Consider the following 20,622-nt stretch of genomic DNA (forward strand, 5'->3'; position numbering starts at 1 on the left):
ATAAACTTGACTCAAATGAATAATTACAAAAACTTACTGCACACGACAGGACCAATTTTTTTGGTACACCGCAAGCTGAAGAAGTTTAAGAACCAGTGTGTTACGTCATAATAATGAAAACAATTGCTCAAAAAAACACACTTAACTACAAATGCTGAAATTGTTTCCTTGACTATAAACAAGTTTTATTTCGTTATTTAAATTGTTTCGTTGAAAAGATACACTGAAGTAATATTCCACCACTAGGTGTGACTCATTTTTACGTATGTAGTGACGCGTCTCCCACGTAAGCAAAGCAAGTGAGACGTTTGGTTTGGTTACTTGCTGCTGTAGTTTGGTGAGCGTAACTGCTTTTTAATAACTAAGCAACCCATTTATTTGAAATATTGTACTATTTCAGCTGCAAAATAAACTAATCCTTGCAAATTTTAAACTTCATAAAATCTTTGTTGAAAGTTTGTGATTGTAAAATTGATCCCTTTTACATAGAAATTTATTATCAGGATATTTACAAGCTGTTGTTTTTAGTTGACCAATTATTTATCAATATGGAGGCAATAATCGGAGCTCCATTTCAGTTTTTGGTTTGTCCAAACCTGAAGTTAAAGAAGCCAGGTTGGCTGCACAAACCTTCCGCAATGGTGGTGTTTTCATGTGTGATGGTTTCTTACTTTCTAGTGACAGCAGGTCAGCATAGCATTGATGAAACTCATGAAAATGTAAAATTATATTCACATTTTTAACTTTAATAATTCAAAAATATTAGAAATGGTGTAGGCCTTATAAGAAAGTCATTAGCCTCACAAATAATAAAAAAAAAAAAACTGTTAAGTTCAAACTGTGTGTCTGCATGTGCAGTAAGTTTTAAAACAACATTTTTAGGAATAATTTATGATGTCATTGTTGAACCACCAAGTGTTGGTCAAACGGTTGATGACAAGGGAAATGCAAAGCCTGTTGCCTTTCTTGCTTACAGGTATGAACAAAAAAAACTGGTTTATTTTCTCCTATGTAACAATTTTTTAATTTTCTGCAGGGTCAATGGTCAGTATATTATGGAAGGACTGGCATCATCATTTCTTTTCTCATTAGGAGGTCTGGGCTTTATTGTTTTGGACAAGTCAAATGCTCCTAACATACCAAAACTTAACAGATCGCTACTTATGTTTATTGGAGCGATTTCTGTTTTAATTAGTTTTGGTATGAGTCGAGTCTTTATGAGAATGAAACTACCGTAAGTTAAATTAATTTACGTGTATCTATGCACAATTCATATGTTTTGCTAATTTTGCAGAGGTTATTTGCTCTCCTAAAGATGTTGGTCAGAATATGAAGCTGTTAAAGTGATGCCTCAAGTGTCATGGAGTATGCATCTGTGCCTGAAGCAACGTAATGTGACTTTTGTAAAAAAATAAATTTAAAGCCATCACACCAACGATGTTAACGAAATACAAATCATTGAGTGTAACAAAACTTTTTTGAATTATACAAGTTTGTGGCAATAAAGTTCTCGATGTTGCTGTATTCTGTATTGACTGAAAATTGAAAGTCAAGAATTTTCTAATTTTTTTTTGTTCTGCAACGCTATTTAAAAAAATATCACGATCCCAACCAGAAAAAACTAAACAGTTTTAATCGTTTCGATCCAGAAACAAGACTGACAGATTTCAGCCTGAAACTAAAGTTTCTAATACATGCAATGGCATGATAAGCTAATGTATCCAGGCTTGGCACTGCACAGGTCCTTGTTTGGCAATCACAGCTAATGTATCCAGGGTTGGCAGCCCAGGCAATGCAGCCTGACTGGATCAGTTTTTCCTGACAAGTCGGAGCAAGAATTGAAAAATCAAGCTCCCTGTGAGGTTTGAACTCACGACCCTGGGCTAACCAGGCCCAACGCTCTGCCAACTGAGCTACAGGAGCTCGGTAGTTTCACGGGGTATATTGAAATCCTTGCTGTGTACTGTCCCACTCAGGAGCAACAATTGTTTTTCACAAGCCACAACAACGCTTATTGGAGAACAAGCGGAACAGTTGAAGGTCCATTATTGCAGAGGGCCTTGAAAACAGGATTTCTTTGGTTTTATTGCCATAAAGGTTTTGCCCACACCATGGGTTCGGACGCTTTTCTGTTTTCCACACAAAAAGAGAAATTGCGCTCGTTTTATTATAGTTGGAAACGTTTTACAGGTATAATCAGTTAACAAAATAGCATCTACCACGTTATACTACAGAATAAACTAATAATTGCTTTAAACGCCATATTTAACTTCAAATTTGACTACAACGGTAAATACAAAAGAACTCAAGTGCGTGGAACATTTTAAAGCTTCCGGAAGGCGTCATCCAGCAGTTTTTGGTGTTCTTTTGCATGTTTTGACTTGGAGCCAGCTGCAGGGGCTGCTTCCGGAGCTCTTCCAGTATAACTACATTACAGAAATAGTAAGCTTGGTTGAATTTGGGTGTGCTTTAGCTTATAACCTTCACTCCAATGAATAATTACTAAAACTTACTGCACACGACGGGACCAATTACATGCAGTACGTATTCTGGGTTTGCAGTAGTCGTAAAAGCCCATATTCTTGTGTTCTTCTTGCAGCCAATGAATCCCTGCATTTGGATATTTTTCAAGCTCGGCGTGAATTAGATCGAAGGGAAACGGAGCAATCTAGAAACCAACAACTTGCTTTAAAGGTTTACACATTAATTGAAAACATTCGGCTATTGAGAACAATTTGCAGAACAAATAGTTCACAGCATTTTAAAATCTCAGTAACGCACTAAAGTTTTAACTTCTATTGGCTGCACTCCTAGTGGGTAATTAGATGTTGCCAAAATAGTTAATAGTGTAAAAGATACAAAAAATCAAACACTTAACATTTGGCGGCATTACATTCTTACATTTAAACGTTTTTTAAAAAAACAAAACTCTCCAATACCAATCAGTTATAACTACTCTAGGAGGTATTGGAAAACCAAAAGAACCTAAAAAAATAAATTTTGCCAGTAAAAAGCTTTAGTCGACAACACGGAAAACACACATTTCGTTTCTATAAAAAATGCGGTCAATTCCAAGAGTTTCAACGAACAAAGTAGAAAGTCAAAACTTGAATCGACATTTCTTTTCCAGAAACCAGGTCATACACCATTTATCCATAAACATAAAGTCGACCCCTGTTTTCCAACCTGTTCCACACGAGTAATGGCAACGTCTTTTGTCAAACCGCGTTGCTCTCTTTCTTTGATAATGTCATAATAAACTTTGCCGGTGCAGAAAATAACTCGGCGAGTTTTTTCCGGTTCTTCGGATGCCGGCCCACTATCGGGGATGATTCGTTGAAATTGACTTCCCGGTAACATTTCGTCAAACGATGATCGCGCGAGTGGATGACGTAACAATGATTTAGGCGTGAAAAGGATTAACTGAAATACAAAGGGTAAAATTTCTTGTTAAACAATAGTTTTGCAAGTTTCATAACAAATCTACAGTTTATACAAAAGTAAAATTAAATTCATGTTGTACGTTTTGAAAACAATATTTTTTGCCATTGGGCATCAAAACCAGTTATTTTTTTCATATAAGTTATTCACACTGCTTTTTGAATGTTTTGTAATTGTATTAGGGCACGTCTGCAATCTCACGATCTTTAAGAATTCATGGAGTAGACCTTGCTGAATTGGAATGATGATCTTCGTAACTGGGCATTTTGTGTTGATTCATAGATTTTATGCCACAACATATGTCGCAAAATACATTTTTTATCACAAAAAACGGCCTAAGGTGAAGTGTTAAGGATTGAGACCGATATTACTTCACCATTCTTTTTAAAAGTGACATAGTTAAGTTCCTGTCTCGCATTAGATCTAATTTATGGCATGTGTTTTGTGTTCATTTATTGTGTCTGGGTGGTTTGTAGGTGTGTGCATGTACTGGTCGTCAGCCTTGTGTGATCTACGAACCGGCTTTCTAAACGGCAATTTGCATTGTCTCCTCAGTATGTGACACAAATTTGCAGGTGTAGTGCAATTGGCAATGATCCAGTTCGCATCTTGTAATTGTCTGACGACGAAGTCACTCGAGTTAATATCGGGGAAATGATCAGGGTCGTCGTTTTGCATTTGAAGAAATCTTTCGGGTCGAGCAGAAGAATGTTCCGGTCCCTGCAAAACAATCCAGCTAATGTAAACAAACAATTGGGTAGGATTTATTTTGCTAAATCCTTTTAAACCATTCACATTAATTCTTTTACCATCAACAAATGCACGGATTTCTTAGTAGTGCACTAAGAAAAGGTTTAAAAATCTCGAACAGTATAGTGTTTTTAAGGTGCCAATACTTTCACAACATAAGATATCCTCTTACCATTCCTTCGTATCCATGAGGTAACAACAAGACCAAACCACTCATTCTCATCCATTTCGCTTGACCACTTGAAATAAACTGATCAATGATGCACTGGGCAGTGTTGTTAAAATCGCCGAATTGAGCCTCCCAGCATATTAGAGCGTTTGGATTTGTCATCGAGTACCCAAGTTCGAAACCTACAAGTTCAAATCTCAATTAAGCAAACAACTTTTTATCCAGGAAAAGGGATGTTGCCAGTATTTAGAATAATTTATATGTAATATTGGAAAGACATATGATTATGTATTGTTGAAAAGGACACATTTGTTCAACTTTTTCAAACACTTGTTTAAGTTGAGTAGTCACTCACACCTGATGAACTTCAGGAAAGCTAGTTTTGAAATAAAGTTTGATAAATCAGCTCTTTTTAGCCGTGCCAGTACATAAGAAAAGAGCAGTTTAATGGCTTGCTGTGCAACAAAAAATATGTTATGTAGTTCACTACAAACAACAGTAAAAGACAAACAGAATGATGATAATTAATTTTGTTCCGCCCACCTAAGACGCCGTACTCAGACAAGGAACTGTTGCACACGGTGTACTTCGCCTGGTCTTTGGACAAATCGTTGAGAGGGATGTACAGATTTTTGTCGACTTTTTGGTCATGAAGAACGTGGTGACGATGACTGCACAAAAATATTCGTGGTTGGTTTCTATACCACTAAATACAACATACAGCCGAGAGGGTCAACATAATTATAGATATAAATTTAGCGTGGGATGCACGTCACCTGTCAGTATATCGCGTCATTTGTTTATCTTTTACAAAATATTGTTCGTGTCGACGTCATAATAAAGGTGCGAATAGTTTGTAATTTTTGTAGGGACTTCGTCAATCGACGCAATATTGACATTGAAGTAAGTTTAGGACAAGTTTAATAAATACGCATAAGCAGTCTTCTAAGTTTTTGCTTTAGGGCTAAACAAATATTAGCACATATTATAAGTCAACGGATGCAAAAATGGTCTGAAAATACAATAAGTGCGGCAGTTTCCGTACCTGAAAGTTCCCCGTTCAACGTCTTGGCCGCTTAGTCTTACATGCATTCCTTCAATCAGTAATGAGCCAAACGCCATCGCTTCACCCAACGCCCAATCTATTGTGCGATTTTTTACCATCTCCCCACGTGATTTGATGACACGCCGTAAACCTGGATGGATCTTGATGTCGTTGTGTTGTGAAAATGCCTGGGGAGGGTAGTAAGGATTGGTTAGGCTTGGCAAGAGTCGCGTTGAACTTTGTTCCAAAAATAAAAGTTTTTCAAATCTTTCCCTTTGATTCTGCTCACTACAGTCACGTTTTGTTTACAATGACTTCCGCGAGACAGAATGTGACGCATTAGAAAACGTCGTTTGGTTTCAAAGAATGTTTGTGGTTATAGGGTTGTTGATCATGATGATTTGCATAATGTGTTGGTAACAAATTAAAATTTTAAACGGTTTGTAAGGGTTCCATGAAAAAATTCCGTGAACTAATAATATTTCTAAAACAAGTCAAAACGATAATAGTTGTTTGTTTTGAATCAACTTGTTGGTTTGAATTTATGTTTATAAATATTTATGACGTAAAAGCATTTCAGTCTAAATCATTTTATAAGGTTGGATATTTGATATAAGGTGGTAAAATATCAACTCATCCCGAAACCTCTCCAATATGAAGGAGTCTTTCCTCAGAAATTCCTGTATCGTCGATCTTTAACTGAACGGTGCCGTAAGGATCCTGAAAGAATCCCTTCCAAGGAGAATCTAGCCAGAATCTAAAGCTCAGTTGGTTGATGCTTTTTGAAGCCTCCAACGCATCTTCGCAGATCTTATCGTATTCCTTAACCTTTGTCTGCATTAAAATGGTCACACTGATCAGACTTGTTTTTTTAATGCATACAAAACCTGCATACTGAAACACCAGTGCTTTATTTTATGAGGTATCAGTGAGTGTTTTGGTATTTCTACATTTGTAGTGACAGAAAGTTGTTTAAACCGATCCAACAAAATGTGTGCTTAATGTCATGATAGAGATGAGTAGCAAATAAACAGTGACATTTATGAACAAACCTCAACATCGTCTTGTTTTACGAGACCTTCAGCCACAAGTTTTTCAGTGTAGATTTTAAACACGTTCGGGTGGTTACGAATCTTCTGATACATCAGAGGTTGTGTGAACATCGGTTCGTCCATCTGTATATATACATACAAGTGTTGCGCAATGGCTCGAAATGAAAACACAACAATAACAGAATATTTCCACATCTTGGGGTGGGAAACTGCGACTATCGTGTTACAGCGATTTCGCAATATTCCATTACAGCTAAAAACCCTACCCTCCTGTATTAAGCACTCGCGCAGTGTACGAAAGCGCTCGAACAACAACACCGACTCGTATTAAAAGTATGTCCAACAATGTAAAGTGACGTGGGTCAACTTCAGAAAGATTTAACAATCAACAGAATAATAGGACGGTATTTCCAGGTGCTCCAAAATGAGTTTTAAAACTCAACAAAATGTATGCCTCTAGGTTTGATACACAGCCTTGCTCGTCACTCACCAAACGACCTATTTGTCTAATCTACGGTCGTTTTAAGAGTATTTTAGTGTACCTCGTTGTGTCCGTTTCTTCTGTAGCAAACCAAATCAATGACAACATCTTTTTGAAACTTCATTCTCCATTCAGCTGCAACCTAAAAATCACGTTGTGGAGTTTTGCAGATAGTACTCAGCATTAAGCAAATATTATTTATGGGGAACATTCCCACTTGGTGGTAAAGGTCACCTCAAAGTCGAACACACAGTTCGGTGCACGGCATTCTACGCCCTGGTGCAATCGTCTGTCAGCAGGCGATTAATATAACATAATGCACGGACGGAAGAGCAAACCGTTTCCGAAACCTAAGCTAGTGTTCCACATTTCTACACGCGGTAATAAATAGGCACAATGAATAACAGATAACAATGGTTCATACTTTGCAAACGTGCATAACCGCTTCGACATCATCGGCATTAACGTGGAAAATTGGGGCTCGGACCACCATTGCCACGTCAGTACAGTAAGGTGACGATCTGCAATTATTATTAAAAAAACACGTTAGGACTTTTGCTTCTTTGTAATAACTTGACACGAACGTTCAAACCTACCTTGAATGCCTGGGATCAGTTGTGAAACCAATTTGGTTGTTTACCACTATGTGAATCGTTCCATTAGTTGTGTATGCTGGCAAATCACTCAAGTGGAACGTCTCGTATACCACTCCCTGGAATATATAGACGTGACATCCCAACTGGGTAAAAGCCATCAGCAAACTCATTTTATTTGAACAACCGTGTTAAAATGTGACGCACAGTAAACGATCGTAACATAACAGGAGTAGATGCCTACACCAAACGTACATATCACCTTCACTGTGACTTGCTGACTACGCTACTGTGTTTAATACTGGTGGTTTTATGCATTGTGTACATAGGCGCCTAGTCCGGGGGGGCAGGGGGGGCGGCGCCCCCCCTAGGTTTTTCAAAAAAAAACGAGTGGCTATTACGCGCGTCTGTCCGCACCATGTAACTCGTCGCATTTGTAACGTTCGAAGAAAAAAGACCTAAAAACAATGTGTTTCTTACGCGACGCACACAAAATATGTTGACCTAGTTTCGCTTGCGTAACTGACATCGGTTGTTGCAACGTCAGTCTCGCAGTACAATATGCCAACAGGTTCTTATTGGTTGTGTCGTAGACCGATCTCGTGTGTTCATCGTTAACGCCGCCCTTTTGGCTAATACGCCTCATGCATTGAAATTCAAACACAGTTTTTCGATACTTGATGACGTCATAGTAACAAATTATGACGTCATAATATAGCCGCCCCCCCTGGAAAACTGAAAACTAGGCGCCTATGATTGTGTACATGATTGAAAACTGCAAACATCACAAGATTTGGGACTCATACAATAGATTTTCAATGTGAGTGGATGTAAACGCCGAAGGTTTATATTCAAATCGTTAGTTTTCTGTTAAACAAACATTTTGACTTACCTGACCGGAAAATGCGGCGTCACCGTGCATGAGTATCGACATCACTTTATTCCCGTCATTATCTTCCCGATAAAATTGTTCAGCTTTGGTTTTACCTTGAACAACCGGATCCACAGCTGCAAGTTAGAACCATTTTGTTAAACCAAAGACAGCACTGAGTTCCTACCACTACGTTTATTATATTTACAATACTGCTACAGAAAGGTAACAGTCAGTAAAAAGAAGTTTGGTATAAACTTTAAATTTTATCCAAACAAACATCTTTCAGGACTGGTTTACAATGTTGCAAGGCTGGGTTTAATTGCAAGCGGAAATTCTATACTGTAGTAAAGTAACGTCACTTGGGCAATTGTCAGTTAATGAAATAATGCTGTGGCTCAGAGGTTGTTAATTACCTTCTAAATGGGAGGGATTGGCAACCAACGATAGGTTTATGAGTTTATTGGTCACATGATTGATGCGTTGATGTGACATTCCCAGATGGTATTTGACGTCACCCGAACCTTCGTCACCTAACAAGTAGCACAGATTAGCAACTTGGTTGCATATTAGGTCAAGCTGATGTAAGTAACCTGCACGAAGATTGCTGTCAAATTGACAGAAAATTTGATCCAAATCCTTTCTAATGACGTTAGCAAGCACGTTTAACCGTCCTCTAGTAAATCACAAAGGGTGCATTGATAGTAAGGTCAAGAAAAAGTCTTAGCACCCAATCTTACCTGTGGGGCATTCCAAGTACAAAGCTGTCAACACCCTGATTTGAGGCAGAATCAATAATTGTTTTCAAACCAGGAATTAGAATTTCACATCCTTCCAGTCCAAACCGTTTTTCACTTGTCCACTTCTTAGCCAAAAATTCCTCAAACCTTTTACAGAAAACAAAACGATTTCCAGGGTGTGGTTAAATTAAGTGATACGAGGCAACAATAATATATCATACTTGGTTGATCTTAAAACACGCTGCCATGCTAGGAGTTTTTCTGCATCTTTCAGCTGTGTTACACCTGGGACTTCAAACTGTTGTCTAATCCAGTTGCACTGCTCATAGTTATTAATGAACATGTACTCAACACCAATGTTTTGGCAGTAAGTGTTCTGCAAAATAATGATTGAAATAACTCTTCTAAACTTCAAGGAAAATAATGCTCTATGTACCTCCAATCTTTTGACAATTTCTTTTAGGGGTAAAGCATTTTCTGCTCCTCCGATCATGGTGGTCTTAGGCAGTTGATATATTTTGTCCATTTCTGCTTCACCTAGAAAGATAAATAATGTTATAAACTATGTGGCAGTGATGCATACACAATATTGTGCATATGTTTTAAATCACTTATTATGATAATAGTCAGGGGCCGCAAGTTTGTATGTCTAAACACCACTAACACTGCATCATGCAAATCAATTGCAAAGCATGTACAGGTGTGTAATTAAAAACTCTAGCGAAAATGTCAGACACTGATAATGTAGCAAGGGATAATATGAAAAATTAAAAAAACAGCACACATAATGCAAAACAAAACACCACATTAAATGCAAATACGCCACTGTTAAAAAACCTACATGTTTAGAAGCAATATAGCAAATGGTTCGTGCAACAAATACTTTCGGTTTACGTTTTACAATATCATTTATACAAACTTTTGAAACATTTAAAAAGAAAATTAGGCTTAACAGTAAATGATCAAACTACTACACTTGTTTCTGAAACAACAGGATTAGTCACCACTGTCATCATGAAGTTACTTGTTTTTGCACAATATGCCTTGTAATTTGTTTTCTGTATGATTGAATTGCACAATAAACGAGTAAGTCAAAAGCACCACACTGCAATTAAACTAATACATAGTTCAGTATTTAATAATAAATTTACTGCAAAACATTGTCAGCTCCACAGCATGCACACACACTTAATAGACTTTCTATTTGACTGCTACCAAATGGGTTTTCTCTTCCAAGAACAAGCATGCTTCTTGATAACTTGTCATTGTTTTGAAAATGTTTCATTTCACTTCTGCCAGTTTGTGATATTCCAAGTGGGTCCAAGTTGCTCAGTAAATGGCCGCGTATCTGCATGATTTCAAAATGCTCTTTGAGCGAAAAGTTTAGGTAGGGTGGCTGAATATAACTTCCAGATATCTAAACTGTGCCTGAAACAGGGGAGTTTTCAAACAAATAAAACAAACAACCCATGATGCATCAACATGTACATGACACAATGCTGAAAACATGACAAATAAAAAAGTGAAATCATACAATGAGGACCTGTTGGTTTGGACATGCTGTTTGTGTCACAGGAATGTCAGTGGTGCTCAAACATACCAATTTGCCAATCTTGTTGGTAATTTAAAGCAAGTTTGCACCAGAAGAAATTACATTACACAGTGTTATTTTTTTAGTGGCTTTGGTATTTTGCATAAACCATTGCTCTGGTTTTCCAAAGAATTGCCTCCGGTGCAAATTGATCTCTTACATATGAAACCATTTCTATTCCTACCCAAACTATAACTGTTTAGAGACAACTCTGGTGGGATGGTTGAATCCAAATCTGCATCTAGAATACCAAGGGGGTCCAACTGAGCTATACTATGCCCACGAATCTGTGCACAATGACATGTAAAATGTAACAAGCAGCAAAGTGACTTTGTCATCACATTGTATGAGTACACATATTGTATAGATTATTTTGATGCCTCTGGAATGTAGATTACCTACATACAAGGTAAAATGACCATAATATCATCAAATACTTGATTGCAAACACTTAATCAGCGAATTAACGCGTTTCCAATGAGACCACATGTATACCTAAATGAGCAAACTAAACCATGTGAAACAAGGGTACACAATTGTTCAAACTAACATACTACATACTGCATACATATATTCACATATATGTATATATATATGCGTTTAACCATGCGTCAAGTACAAGGTGCCGCAAACTCGTTTTTAGCATATACGTATGGAGGCGTAATGAACGCGACGAGTAGATAAAATGATGACATTCGTTGAACTTCCAATTCGTTATTTAATGTTGCGCGTATCAAAAACCTCGTTAAAAATCGCATGTCCATTTGATATGCGACGAAGTCTGCGGAATGTTACGTAAACAACTTTCAATGGTTGTATAGTTGGGCAGCTGTCCAAAATTATTTTGCGATCCGCTTAACGTAATTTTGTGTGACTAACAGAAAGTTCACAAATACTACCTAAACTATAGAAAAATACAGAATCATTTGTCACGTAACAATGTTGCGTGACGTTACTGGCTTTGGGGCACAAAAAAGTATTCCAAAAACCTGGCGCCCGTGTCTGTCATGATGGAATTCCTTGTCCAAAAGGACAAGGTTTAACCAGAAATATACCTGATATCCTCTGATAAGGGCTTGTACAGAAAGATGTTCATCTACAACATCCCTGATTTTTTCAACATCCACAGGGGTTGAAGATAAGGGTGGTGCAAATGACGTCGAGCCACCAAGAGTAGGTGGGGTTTGGTATGCTTGGCCAGGAGGAACATCCGCATTTACACTTCGAAAATAAGAATTCCAAGACTGCAAATTAAAAAAAATAATTTTACAGACTTCAACCGCTCCGGTAAACCTTTAACAGAAACACCAAGACGTTAATTAAAAACTCTTTGAAAGAGCAAGCATTGTGGCAAAGAAACACTGATAATAAATGATAAAGAAGTGGGTTGACTAAATGTTTTTAAACGCCTTCTACAAGCACGGAACTATTCTATTTTCGGTGGGAAATTCTCTCACACACATCAGCAATTCGTGATATCAACGCTTACATTACTGAGCCTTCTACAGCAATCACGACCACTGCGTGCAAGTTTACAATTATTTTTGGTCGGCACGTTCACGTGATAATAACAAGCGCGGGTTATTTTACCATGCGAGACAATCCAAAGGGAAAAATATCAGCCGCGACGATACCTCCCGCGGCATATATTGTATGTCGCAAGTGCAGCGTTGGATTGCACCGATCAACAGACGCGCCCTGATTGGCTCACGCAGACGGGCGTGATAAGGTGTGGCAGACAATTTGTTTTACCCAAGTAACCCAGCAAGTCATTGCTTGCTTGACAAGTTTGTGGTCAGATTCTTTCTGTCAAATTTTGTCAAAAAGAGAATTCTTTATTCGGTTTAAACAATTCAACATGATGAAATAAAATTTAGTGTGACATACACAGATGTTTTGTGTCAGTCATACCAGTAAATAAGATGAAACATGGGTATGGTTTGTATCGAATGAACACAGACATGTTTATTATCAAACTTAAATCAATGCTAACCAAAAATAAAAAAATACTACTTACTGGGTGAACACTTGTTGGATCTTTTAACCAACTTTCATACATATCCTCAACATATACGGCATTACTGCCATTGATAAATGGTTCAGCTTTGGCTGCAGCAGCAGCAGCTCGGTTGTGAGTAGATTTGGATGTGCTTGAATACTGCCTGTTACCTATAACGCCTTGAGACTTTTTGTGACAATTACCATTTCTCAACAAAAGTTGATGAGTTTTGGTTGATGATACAGCTTTCTGCAGAAGCAGAAAGGGCCTTCTTGACCTTAGCATAACTCAAATTAGGCCAGTTCAAGTTATGCTTAAACCTAGTTTTTACAAATTCTGTAAATAAAACAAACATTTGTTACATATTGAAAAACATCATAAAAATCATTTAAAAATATGTATACTAGTTACGTGGTGTGTAATAGTCGCTTCTTTGAAGACGGTTCTTGACCTATAGCATTACAAAACCAAGACTACAAAAAACAAATTGCCATTATTTGCATTGATTAGACATATCCTATTTTGACGTCAATGTTTTGTGTCCAAAATTGTACACTTTGGTAAAAACACTTCATTCTAAATACTGATTCTTCATTTCTTGTGTTGTTGTAAACATATCAACAAGAAAAAACATGTAGGCATTTTGTCAGCAAACTCCTTACTGGCAATGTGGCAAATATAGCAGGCCCCTAGACATCTATTATATTCTAATTATCAATTTACTATAAAGACTTGAACATAGAATCTTTCGAAGAGCTCCAACAACACTAGCAGTAAACACCTTACCACATATAAGGCGCGCGCGCACTGAACTTTATTCCGCTGATCATCCATCCATAGGGCCTGAAAAACGACACCGGTGACCTTTTCATCAGCAATCGTCGTTACGGTGTATTTGTTTCATCTAACGTCACGCAAGACTACACACGGTTATGTTCTTGCTCTTCCACATAGAAGAAATATAACAAGCCTAATAAAAGTGTTAAAAGACATCGTAGCTTGTCAAACTGTTATGAACTTTGGGTGTTTGTTGGTATAGTTTGAATCCAATTTGATTAAGACAGTTTAAAGTTAAAAGTAAAGTTTTTAAACGATTTAGCTGTTCCAACATTGTGTTGTGGTATTCTAGAATAGCTAACAGAAAAACAGCGCAACGCCATGGATTTTAAATCAACGTCTGCCACGCAATCACAAAATTCAAATTTACACCGCATTTTACAATTATATCGCTTTGAAGTGCGTTTCTGGTTCCAGTGCTGATCCATAACTACAAAACTGCAATACGGGTTACTGCTTTTATCCCATATCTTATAATGTCAGGCCAGTCTTTACCTGCGCAGCGTCTGTTGCGAACGGATCCAACGATCATCCTAAAACAACGAAAAAGTGTATTTTTTATGACGGTTATGAATAATGTTCTGTCAGTAGGCGTACATTCCGGTGGATAATTAGACAAGTTTGGTATGGTTGGAAAGGGTTTTTAATGTAGTTTCCAACGGTGTATGAATAGTCGTGGCCAAGGTTTGACAAAAAGTAGTTATGACCGATTTATGACAAAGTAAATTAATATTCGTTACATAAATTGTTTTTTTTTATTTTTTTTAAACCACATGCCATTCTATGCAACTTGTACAAAAATCGTCGAAATCCATTTAAGAAAACGGTTATGATCGTTTAAAGTTGTGTCGACTGGCGTCTCGTTGGTGATAAAACACTTTTACAAAAGCTTTATCTCTCTATTACGCGTGAGCAGGATTGAATTGAAGCAAGGCGCGCGAGGAGGTGGGCACTGATGATGAACACAGTTTAGCGTTTGAAACGTCTTTTTCGGCATGATTAGCTGATTAGATTTTCTATTCCCACTAGTTATCTCCTAGATTTTGCACCTTAACAAAAAAAACGTCTGTTGAAACTTACTCTCCGAGATATCCCAATTTCGGACATTTAAGATCAGTTAAAAGAACGACTTTAATGGGCATTGCAGAGTGCGAAAAGGAACGAAACACCTTCTGTTTTGGGGACAATGCTTTACTACTAATAACAAAATAAAATTTAGGAATGTGGTGTATTATTTTCCCATGTAATTCATCCTGCATAATACTATGTTGTTGCAGTGAACATAAAACGCTAAACTTTTGTGACAAAATCTGTGTACAATTCAAATTGATCGAAGTGTGACGATAAATTTAGAAATAAATACAATCATCAAACTCATTTTTAGTCAGGGTAAAAACAGCAATATGATACGGATTGTTTTTGTTCACAAAAAAAAACAGTAATAAATCAAAATCCCATAATTGCAATACAACAAACCTAATGCAATATGTAAATACACAAGCTTATGCATATGTAGAATTTCTGCATACGTAAATATTTAAAGCCTGAATATAAAGGAACCATAAAAGTATACAACATACTGGGAATGTACTATTGTACTTAAAAGACTGTTTGACAGCCATATCAAATAAATTGGTTTAAAACCTCTGGTGCAAATTTGTAATAGGTTCAAACACAGATAAAATCACTTTACAAAACATTAATCTCAGCTGTTCCTTGTAAACCTTGCATTTGCTTGGAAGAGAAACCGACAATTAATTTTCTGACACCCAGCTTGCGTGGTTTTATGTTGACATCAACTGAGCACAAGCCATGTGCTTTTATCTATGAGGTAAAACACATTGTTGGATAGAATTTCAAAAAAAACTAATAGAGCTCATTTTTGTAACAACAGATATGAATTTATGAAATTCAAATTTAAATGTAGGCAAGTAACCATTGGGGAATAAATCACTATTTCAAGTGAAATTGTTTCCAAGTTTTATTAACAAAAACATTTTGGCAATGAAACTAAAGTTACCTTGTCAACCTTCTTTAGTATAGCCTCCTTTATACCACCACCCTCAAACCTAAAACGACCCCCTTCTAATGGCACAAAGAGTGGATTAGTGAAAGACACTTTAACTTTCACTTGTCTGCCAAGTTTCGCTGATGATGGGACCTGAAACAAACATTCTAACTACTAATCCAAACCAAAAATATACAGGATTACCTCAAGTTTTAAACTTGGTCGAACAAAATCAACAACATCCTGATAGGCAAAAGTCTGGGTATCAGGTACTCCCCCCATGAAGAAAAACTTGACACTGTTTTTGTCCTTTAAAGTGGGTAAGTATTCTTTCACTGAAATTGACAATGTATATTCCTGTGTTTTTGAGCCAGCCACACTTCCCTTGAAGCGCTTTTCCATAATTTGTTCCACAATTGAGCCTGAAAATGAAATAAGAGATATTTTAGTTGTGCATTTTGACACATGAAGTCTGACACATTGAGACACATTTGTCTTACCATTGTACTGCATTGTTTTGGCCACAACATTTAAAAAAATGCTTTGAGCAGTTTTTGTCTGGTTTTGAAGCTAAAAAAATATTGCTTGTTACATTTCACAACAAAATCCCCCAGGAGTTGCAGAAATACCTTAACAGTAAATATAATATCTTTTCCAAAGTCCACAGAGTCAGGGGCACCAGATATAAACTTGATGACTTGTTTTGTTTCTTTTTTTGTGGTGTAAACAAATTTGCCATACTTTCTAGCAATTTCGAAAGAGAGTTCTTCTTCTTTTGAACCTGTTGATATTATTAAATGAAATGTTGTCATCAACTATTTGATATATTCTATTCTGCCATAGTTGGAGCTTAAAAAACTAATTTCCCGCAAAAAAAAGCTTTTACATCCGGAATCTTTTTAATATTTAGAACTCTATGCCTTAAATTGCCTGCCTTCTTTATATTTGTATTGGTCTGTTACATCCTCCCTTTTCCAAGATCCAATTGCTTTGGTGCTCATTTTTTGACCAATGCTTGATGTATCCACACCAATCTCTATCCAACCTAGAAACAAATATTATTAAGAGAAAACCTGGGTTAATTTGGATTAAATTTGCCAGTAGCAATTAACACAAATGCCAAATTTTAATGCCAAAAACTTTTTTGTTTTTTGGGAACAAACATGTAACAGGAACATGGTTTGGTGTACGGTGGCAAGTTTGCAGCAGTAAATCGACCCAAATTTACATTATGAGATGAAAAATGAGCCTTTATCTTGAATTGATGAAGACCTGGATTACTTGATTCTGAACTGAGGTTTACTTTACATAGAGAATTGCAAGGAGAGTAAAATAAATGTAAAAAATACTTATTACCATCTCCAATTTCAGTTTTCTGCCAGTGTCGCTCCACACCATTAACCTCAGAATAGATAAAAACACCATCATATTCATATTGAAGTTGACCCTGCAAAAATGTACAATAGCCTACTTTCAATTCATCCAATGGGTTCAAAACCAGCAATGACATTGTAAATGATAAAAATATTCTTTGATGTATAAAAGCAAACAAAATTATGCAGTTACTTCAAAACAAACTGGACATTAAATTGGCACCAGTATTTAAAAGAATTTCTTGACTGTTTCTTTTAAGCAACAGGTTGCAACATGCAGGAATAAATGGAGCTCACCTCCTTAATAGCATGTATGGACATCGGCCCACACTGGAACTTTTGATCGCTTACTTCCTGGGGTGTAGCATCCAGTGCTTGCCAACCACCAAACCCCTCTGGCAGGTCATCACGTGCCATCCATACATCATTCCAAACATGGAAGTTCCTTAAGAAATTGTCAAACTAGTTCATAGTAGGCTAGTTTTGTGGCAAATGGCAACATTGCAAAAAGGTATGAGACAAGGGGCAAGGAAATCCATGTTTTTCTTGGTATTTTTTAATCAAATTTTTTTTTTTTTTAAATATTTCAAGCCATTTCTTTCCAAACTAAAAATTTTTGGTCAAGAACTGCAATTTCACAAGCTACCTTTAATGTGATGATTACTATGTCATGGACACACCAATATTAAAGGGTGAAATTTTTCAACAATTTGGTTAGAACTTTATTAATCTAACAAAAATAATTTCATTTGATTTTACCAAATGGAGTCTTCCTTGCTTAAACTCTTTCCATTTTCATCATATCTGTAATCAATTGCTAAATTGCTTTCAGTGTCGTGGGCAGATTTAAAGTTTGTTACACATCTGTTCGGGATTCCCATGCAACGAAGAACTTGAAAAAAAAAATATGATACAAACATGTGTGAGAGTGTATTTGTCCCATGATATACCAACCTGTAGCCAAAACACCAGCAAATACCCAACACTGACCATATTTCACAGAATCATTAGTTTCTATGAACTCTTTCAAAATTTCCACACTTCCAATCCAGTCAGAAGGATCAGTGCCATCATCATATTTTCCACTCCAGTTACCAACCAACACACCACGATCATCCTATTGTGTTTTCTCAAAGTGTTTTATTATTTCATTGAATCCCATACCAAAATTAACAGAAAATACAGAAAACTAAAAAACATAATGAGTTTATTCGACACTGCTGGTATGTAGTTGCACTTACATTGCTGTTTACAAGAGCTGCCATGTGTCTAGAGAGTAAAACAGGATCACTGCGGTCTTTATAACGAATCCTGTCCATACGAATAAGTTTCAAACATGCTTTCATCACAACTGGTTCAAACTTTTGAAACAAAATTTTGCAAATTGAAAATATTTTTTATTGTTTGCAATGCTTTGAAACAAGTACCTGGCCAAAGTACCAATCTGACCTTCCAATAAATCTCACATTTCCATAAAACTGCAAGCCTTCTTCATTTAGCACATATTCATTTTTCCATGCATCATCTCTCAAATACACTGGATCAACTGTGTGTGCAGTTTTTAAAGTAACTGAATCAGTTAATTTGTCGCAACAATGGCATCTTAACTGACACCAGTGTTTAAATGCAGACATAAACTTACACTTTGACCATGGGTTAAAGATGGCAATAAGATCGCTGGTAATTTTTATGGGTCGCGACCTCCTTCGACCAATCTTCAGTCTCATCGCCAGCACCCATTTTCCTACACCTGTAGTCTTGGCTGATGTGTGAACCTCCAATGTAACAATATCACCTGCAACGTTATATGTATTGAATGTAGTTCATCAATATGGTAGCTGGGATTCTGACTGCTGCTTATCAGTTTTTTGTTGGTTTGTGTAGAGTTGAGGCAAATACTAAATTTTGACAAACTTTGATTCTGAACTATTTGTTGTGCAAAAATCTAAAAAACAATCAAATCATGTTGTGGTCTTACCAACAGCTGCCAAGAGGTTATGCCCAACCATATCTTCATCAGGCATGGGATCAATCCTTGGCAAACGTATCAATGTTCCATGATAAGACATTGGTCTTCTACTATCAGCTAAATTATTTGACATATCTTGTTAGCTTGAAACATACTTATTAATAATAAGGAACATGATAAATTTCTCATCATCACCCATCACTCTTATTTGACTAAAGCAGAACAAATAATATATACCCATTCTTAGTTCAAACAGAAGACTTTCATTGGATTGCAATGAACGAGAAAGTGTAATCATCAGTTTAAACGGAAAACCTCTTCTGAATACCATTTCGCTGCTTTCATAATCTGATGTATGATGCTTCTCAGCAGTGTCTTCCTTAAACAAATTTACTGACTTCACAAGCAAAGGTTCTGCAAGTGAAATGAACAACTTGTACTGATTAGCAGTACAAAGTAAAAAGGGTATAAACAAAATTTATGTGACATCTGTTTAGCCGTAAAGCCTTTTGGAAAGCAGTTGTTACCAGTGCTTAAATGTATTTATGAAAGATGTTCACTTGTGTTCATACCTATTGCTGTACGGCGACGTCTTCTTGACATTGTGACAGATTTTGCAAGTTATTCACTCAAGGTATCCTGTGCATTAATATATCATCATATTAATTTGGCACACTACGCAATGTATTGTAAATAGATATCTTAATAATAGGTACCACAATTCATTTTATTTTTGCCATCGTCCACAAAATACAAAAAAACAAAACTGCAAAATGAAATGAAATAGACATCGTCCGGGGCACGGTTAAAACCACAACCGGTCATACGAAAAACAGAAGCTACTTCGTAGCGTTTGCAATACAACAATGTCATAAACCTTTTAGGTTGTGAGCAGGCAACTACAGAATGAAATCAATGATAGCTTGCCATCCCCCACAAACAATATATTCCGCTACGACGTATTCGGCGTTCATTGCAGGAACCGTCATACTTGTTTAACATTTTTATCAACACCAACATGCTAAACTTAGATTGCACACACGAATTGACGAATACCCCCATTTCGGCCAAAAAAGTTTAGACGCAATTCCCTGCAGGCAGGCAAACCGTTTCCATAACGTAAACAAAAAAACTTTCCCGCCCTTGTATGGTGGCGCCAGTTACTCTTATCTCGTCACCAACTCATTCCGGTTTAACAAACAGCTCTTGTTTTGTCTGTAGGGATCAATTATTTTTGTTTCAAAACCTTTTCTTTGTCATATTTATGTAATGTTTACCAACGAACCAACGAACTCCGCATCTATTTACGGATTTAATGTGAATGAAGCATTTTAGGTTATGGGCCAGCACCGGTAAAAAAATTAAGACAACTTCAGCTTTATATAATGTTGATCAGTGGTTCTAAATCGATTCGAAATTTTCCACGTTTGCAGGTGGGCCGGCATCAGTAGATACGAAAAAGTTGTATCAAAAATGCTGTGATTCTCTGTGTCTATTACATTGTCTTGTAGGTTTCAAACCGGAAGTATACGAAAACCATGTTGTAATTCGCATTTTAACGTTTTACCGACTTCCTGTACATAACAGAACCATTATTTCTACGCTTGCGTGTTCATAATTCGCCCACTGAAAACTACATAACTTTTGTCGCATTGATGACGGTCCGCCAAACATGTCAACGGACCCAGGAGGACAATTTAATT

The 20,622-nt window shown here is 36.7% G+C and overlaps 3 protein-coding genes across 6 annotated transcripts; 1 reads left to right on the forward strand and 2 right to left on the reverse strand.

Annotated features, from left to right (window-relative positions):
- Window positions 1-270: 270 nt before the first annotated feature.
- On the forward strand, window positions 271-1,524 carry LOC145894346 (oligosaccharyltransferase complex subunit ostc-like). Of its 2 annotated transcripts, XM_082982902.1 has the most exons (5): window positions 271-337; window positions 529-687; window positions 883-976; window positions 1,037-1,234; window positions 1,295-1,524. In XM_082982902.1, the coding sequence occupies exons 2-5, from the start codon at window positions 549-551 to the stop codon at window positions 1,311-1,313; spliced, it is 450 nt and encodes a 149-aa protein (XP_082839028.1). In that variant the 5' UTR covers window positions 271-337; window positions 529-548; the 3' UTR covers window positions 1,314-1,524. The 2 variants fall into 2 exon arrangements, with proteins under 2 accessions (XP_082839028.1, XP_082839027.1); XM_082982901.1 differs by lacking the exon at window positions 271-337 and having other exon boundaries at window positions 347-687.
- A 624-nt stretch (window positions 1,525-2,148) lies between these two features.
- Window positions 2,149-13,064, reverse strand: LOC145895381 (2-oxoglutarate dehydrogenase complex component E1-like). Of its 2 annotated transcripts, none has more exons than XM_082984186.1 (21): window positions 12,751-13,064; window positions 11,789-11,977; window positions 10,358-10,490; window positions 9,579-9,679; window positions 9,364-9,518; window positions 9,143-9,289; window positions 8,996-9,078; window positions 8,819-8,935; window positions 8,424-8,539; window positions 7,535-7,650; window positions 7,363-7,459; window positions 7,000-7,080; window positions 6,458-6,580; window positions 6,051-6,239; window positions 5,406-5,593; window positions 4,904-5,031; window positions 4,364-4,542; window positions 3,961-4,161; window positions 3,187-3,423; window positions 2,514-2,668; window positions 2,149-2,426 (listed from the first exon to the last, which is right to left on the reverse strand). In XM_082984186.1, the coding sequence occupies exons 1-21, from the start codon at window positions 13,015-13,017 to the stop codon at window positions 2,324-2,326; spliced, it is 3,105 nt and encodes a 1,034-aa protein (XP_082840312.1). In that variant the 5' UTR covers window positions 13,018-13,064; the 3' UTR covers window positions 2,149-2,323. The 2 variants fall into 2 exon arrangements, with proteins under 2 accessions (XP_082840312.1, XP_082840313.1); XM_082984187.1 differs by lacking the exon at window positions 10,358-10,490 and adding an exon at window positions 10,918-11,020.
- A 1,649-nt stretch (window positions 13,065-14,713) lies between these two features.
- On the reverse strand, window positions 14,714-20,002 carry LOC145894317 (protein-glutamine gamma-glutamyltransferase K-like). Of its 2 annotated transcripts, none has more exons than XM_082982864.1 (17): window positions 19,797-20,002; window positions 19,492-19,558; window positions 19,144-19,333; window positions 18,929-19,029; window positions 18,593-18,745; window positions 18,378-18,496; window positions 18,192-18,311; window positions 17,905-18,067; window positions 17,710-17,842; window positions 17,248-17,395; window positions 16,934-17,024; window positions 16,512-16,622; window positions 16,207-16,358; window positions 16,078-16,147; window positions 15,782-15,999; window positions 15,590-15,730; window positions 14,714-15,393 (listed from the first exon to the last, which is right to left on the reverse strand). In XM_082982864.1, the coding sequence occupies exons 2-17, from the start codon at window positions 19,520-19,522 to the stop codon at window positions 15,259-15,261; spliced, it is 2,076 nt and encodes a 691-aa protein (XP_082838990.1). In that variant the 5' UTR covers window positions 19,523-19,558; window positions 19,797-20,002; the 3' UTR covers window positions 14,714-15,258. The 2 variants fall into 2 exon arrangements, with proteins under 2 accessions (XP_082838990.1, XP_082838989.1); XM_082982863.1 differs by having other exon boundaries at window positions 18,929-19,036; window positions 19,157-19,333; window positions 19,797-20,000.
- Window positions 20,003-20,622: the final 620 nt, after the last annotated feature.

The sequence above is a fragment of the Ascidia mentula genome, chromosome 3 (assembly GCF_947561715.1).
Source record: "Ascidia mentula chromosome 3, kaAscMent1.1, whole genome shotgun sequence".
In the NCBI taxonomy this organism is placed as follows: domain Eukaryota; kingdom Metazoa; phylum Chordata; class Ascidiacea; order Phlebobranchia; family Ascidiidae; genus Ascidia; species Ascidia mentula.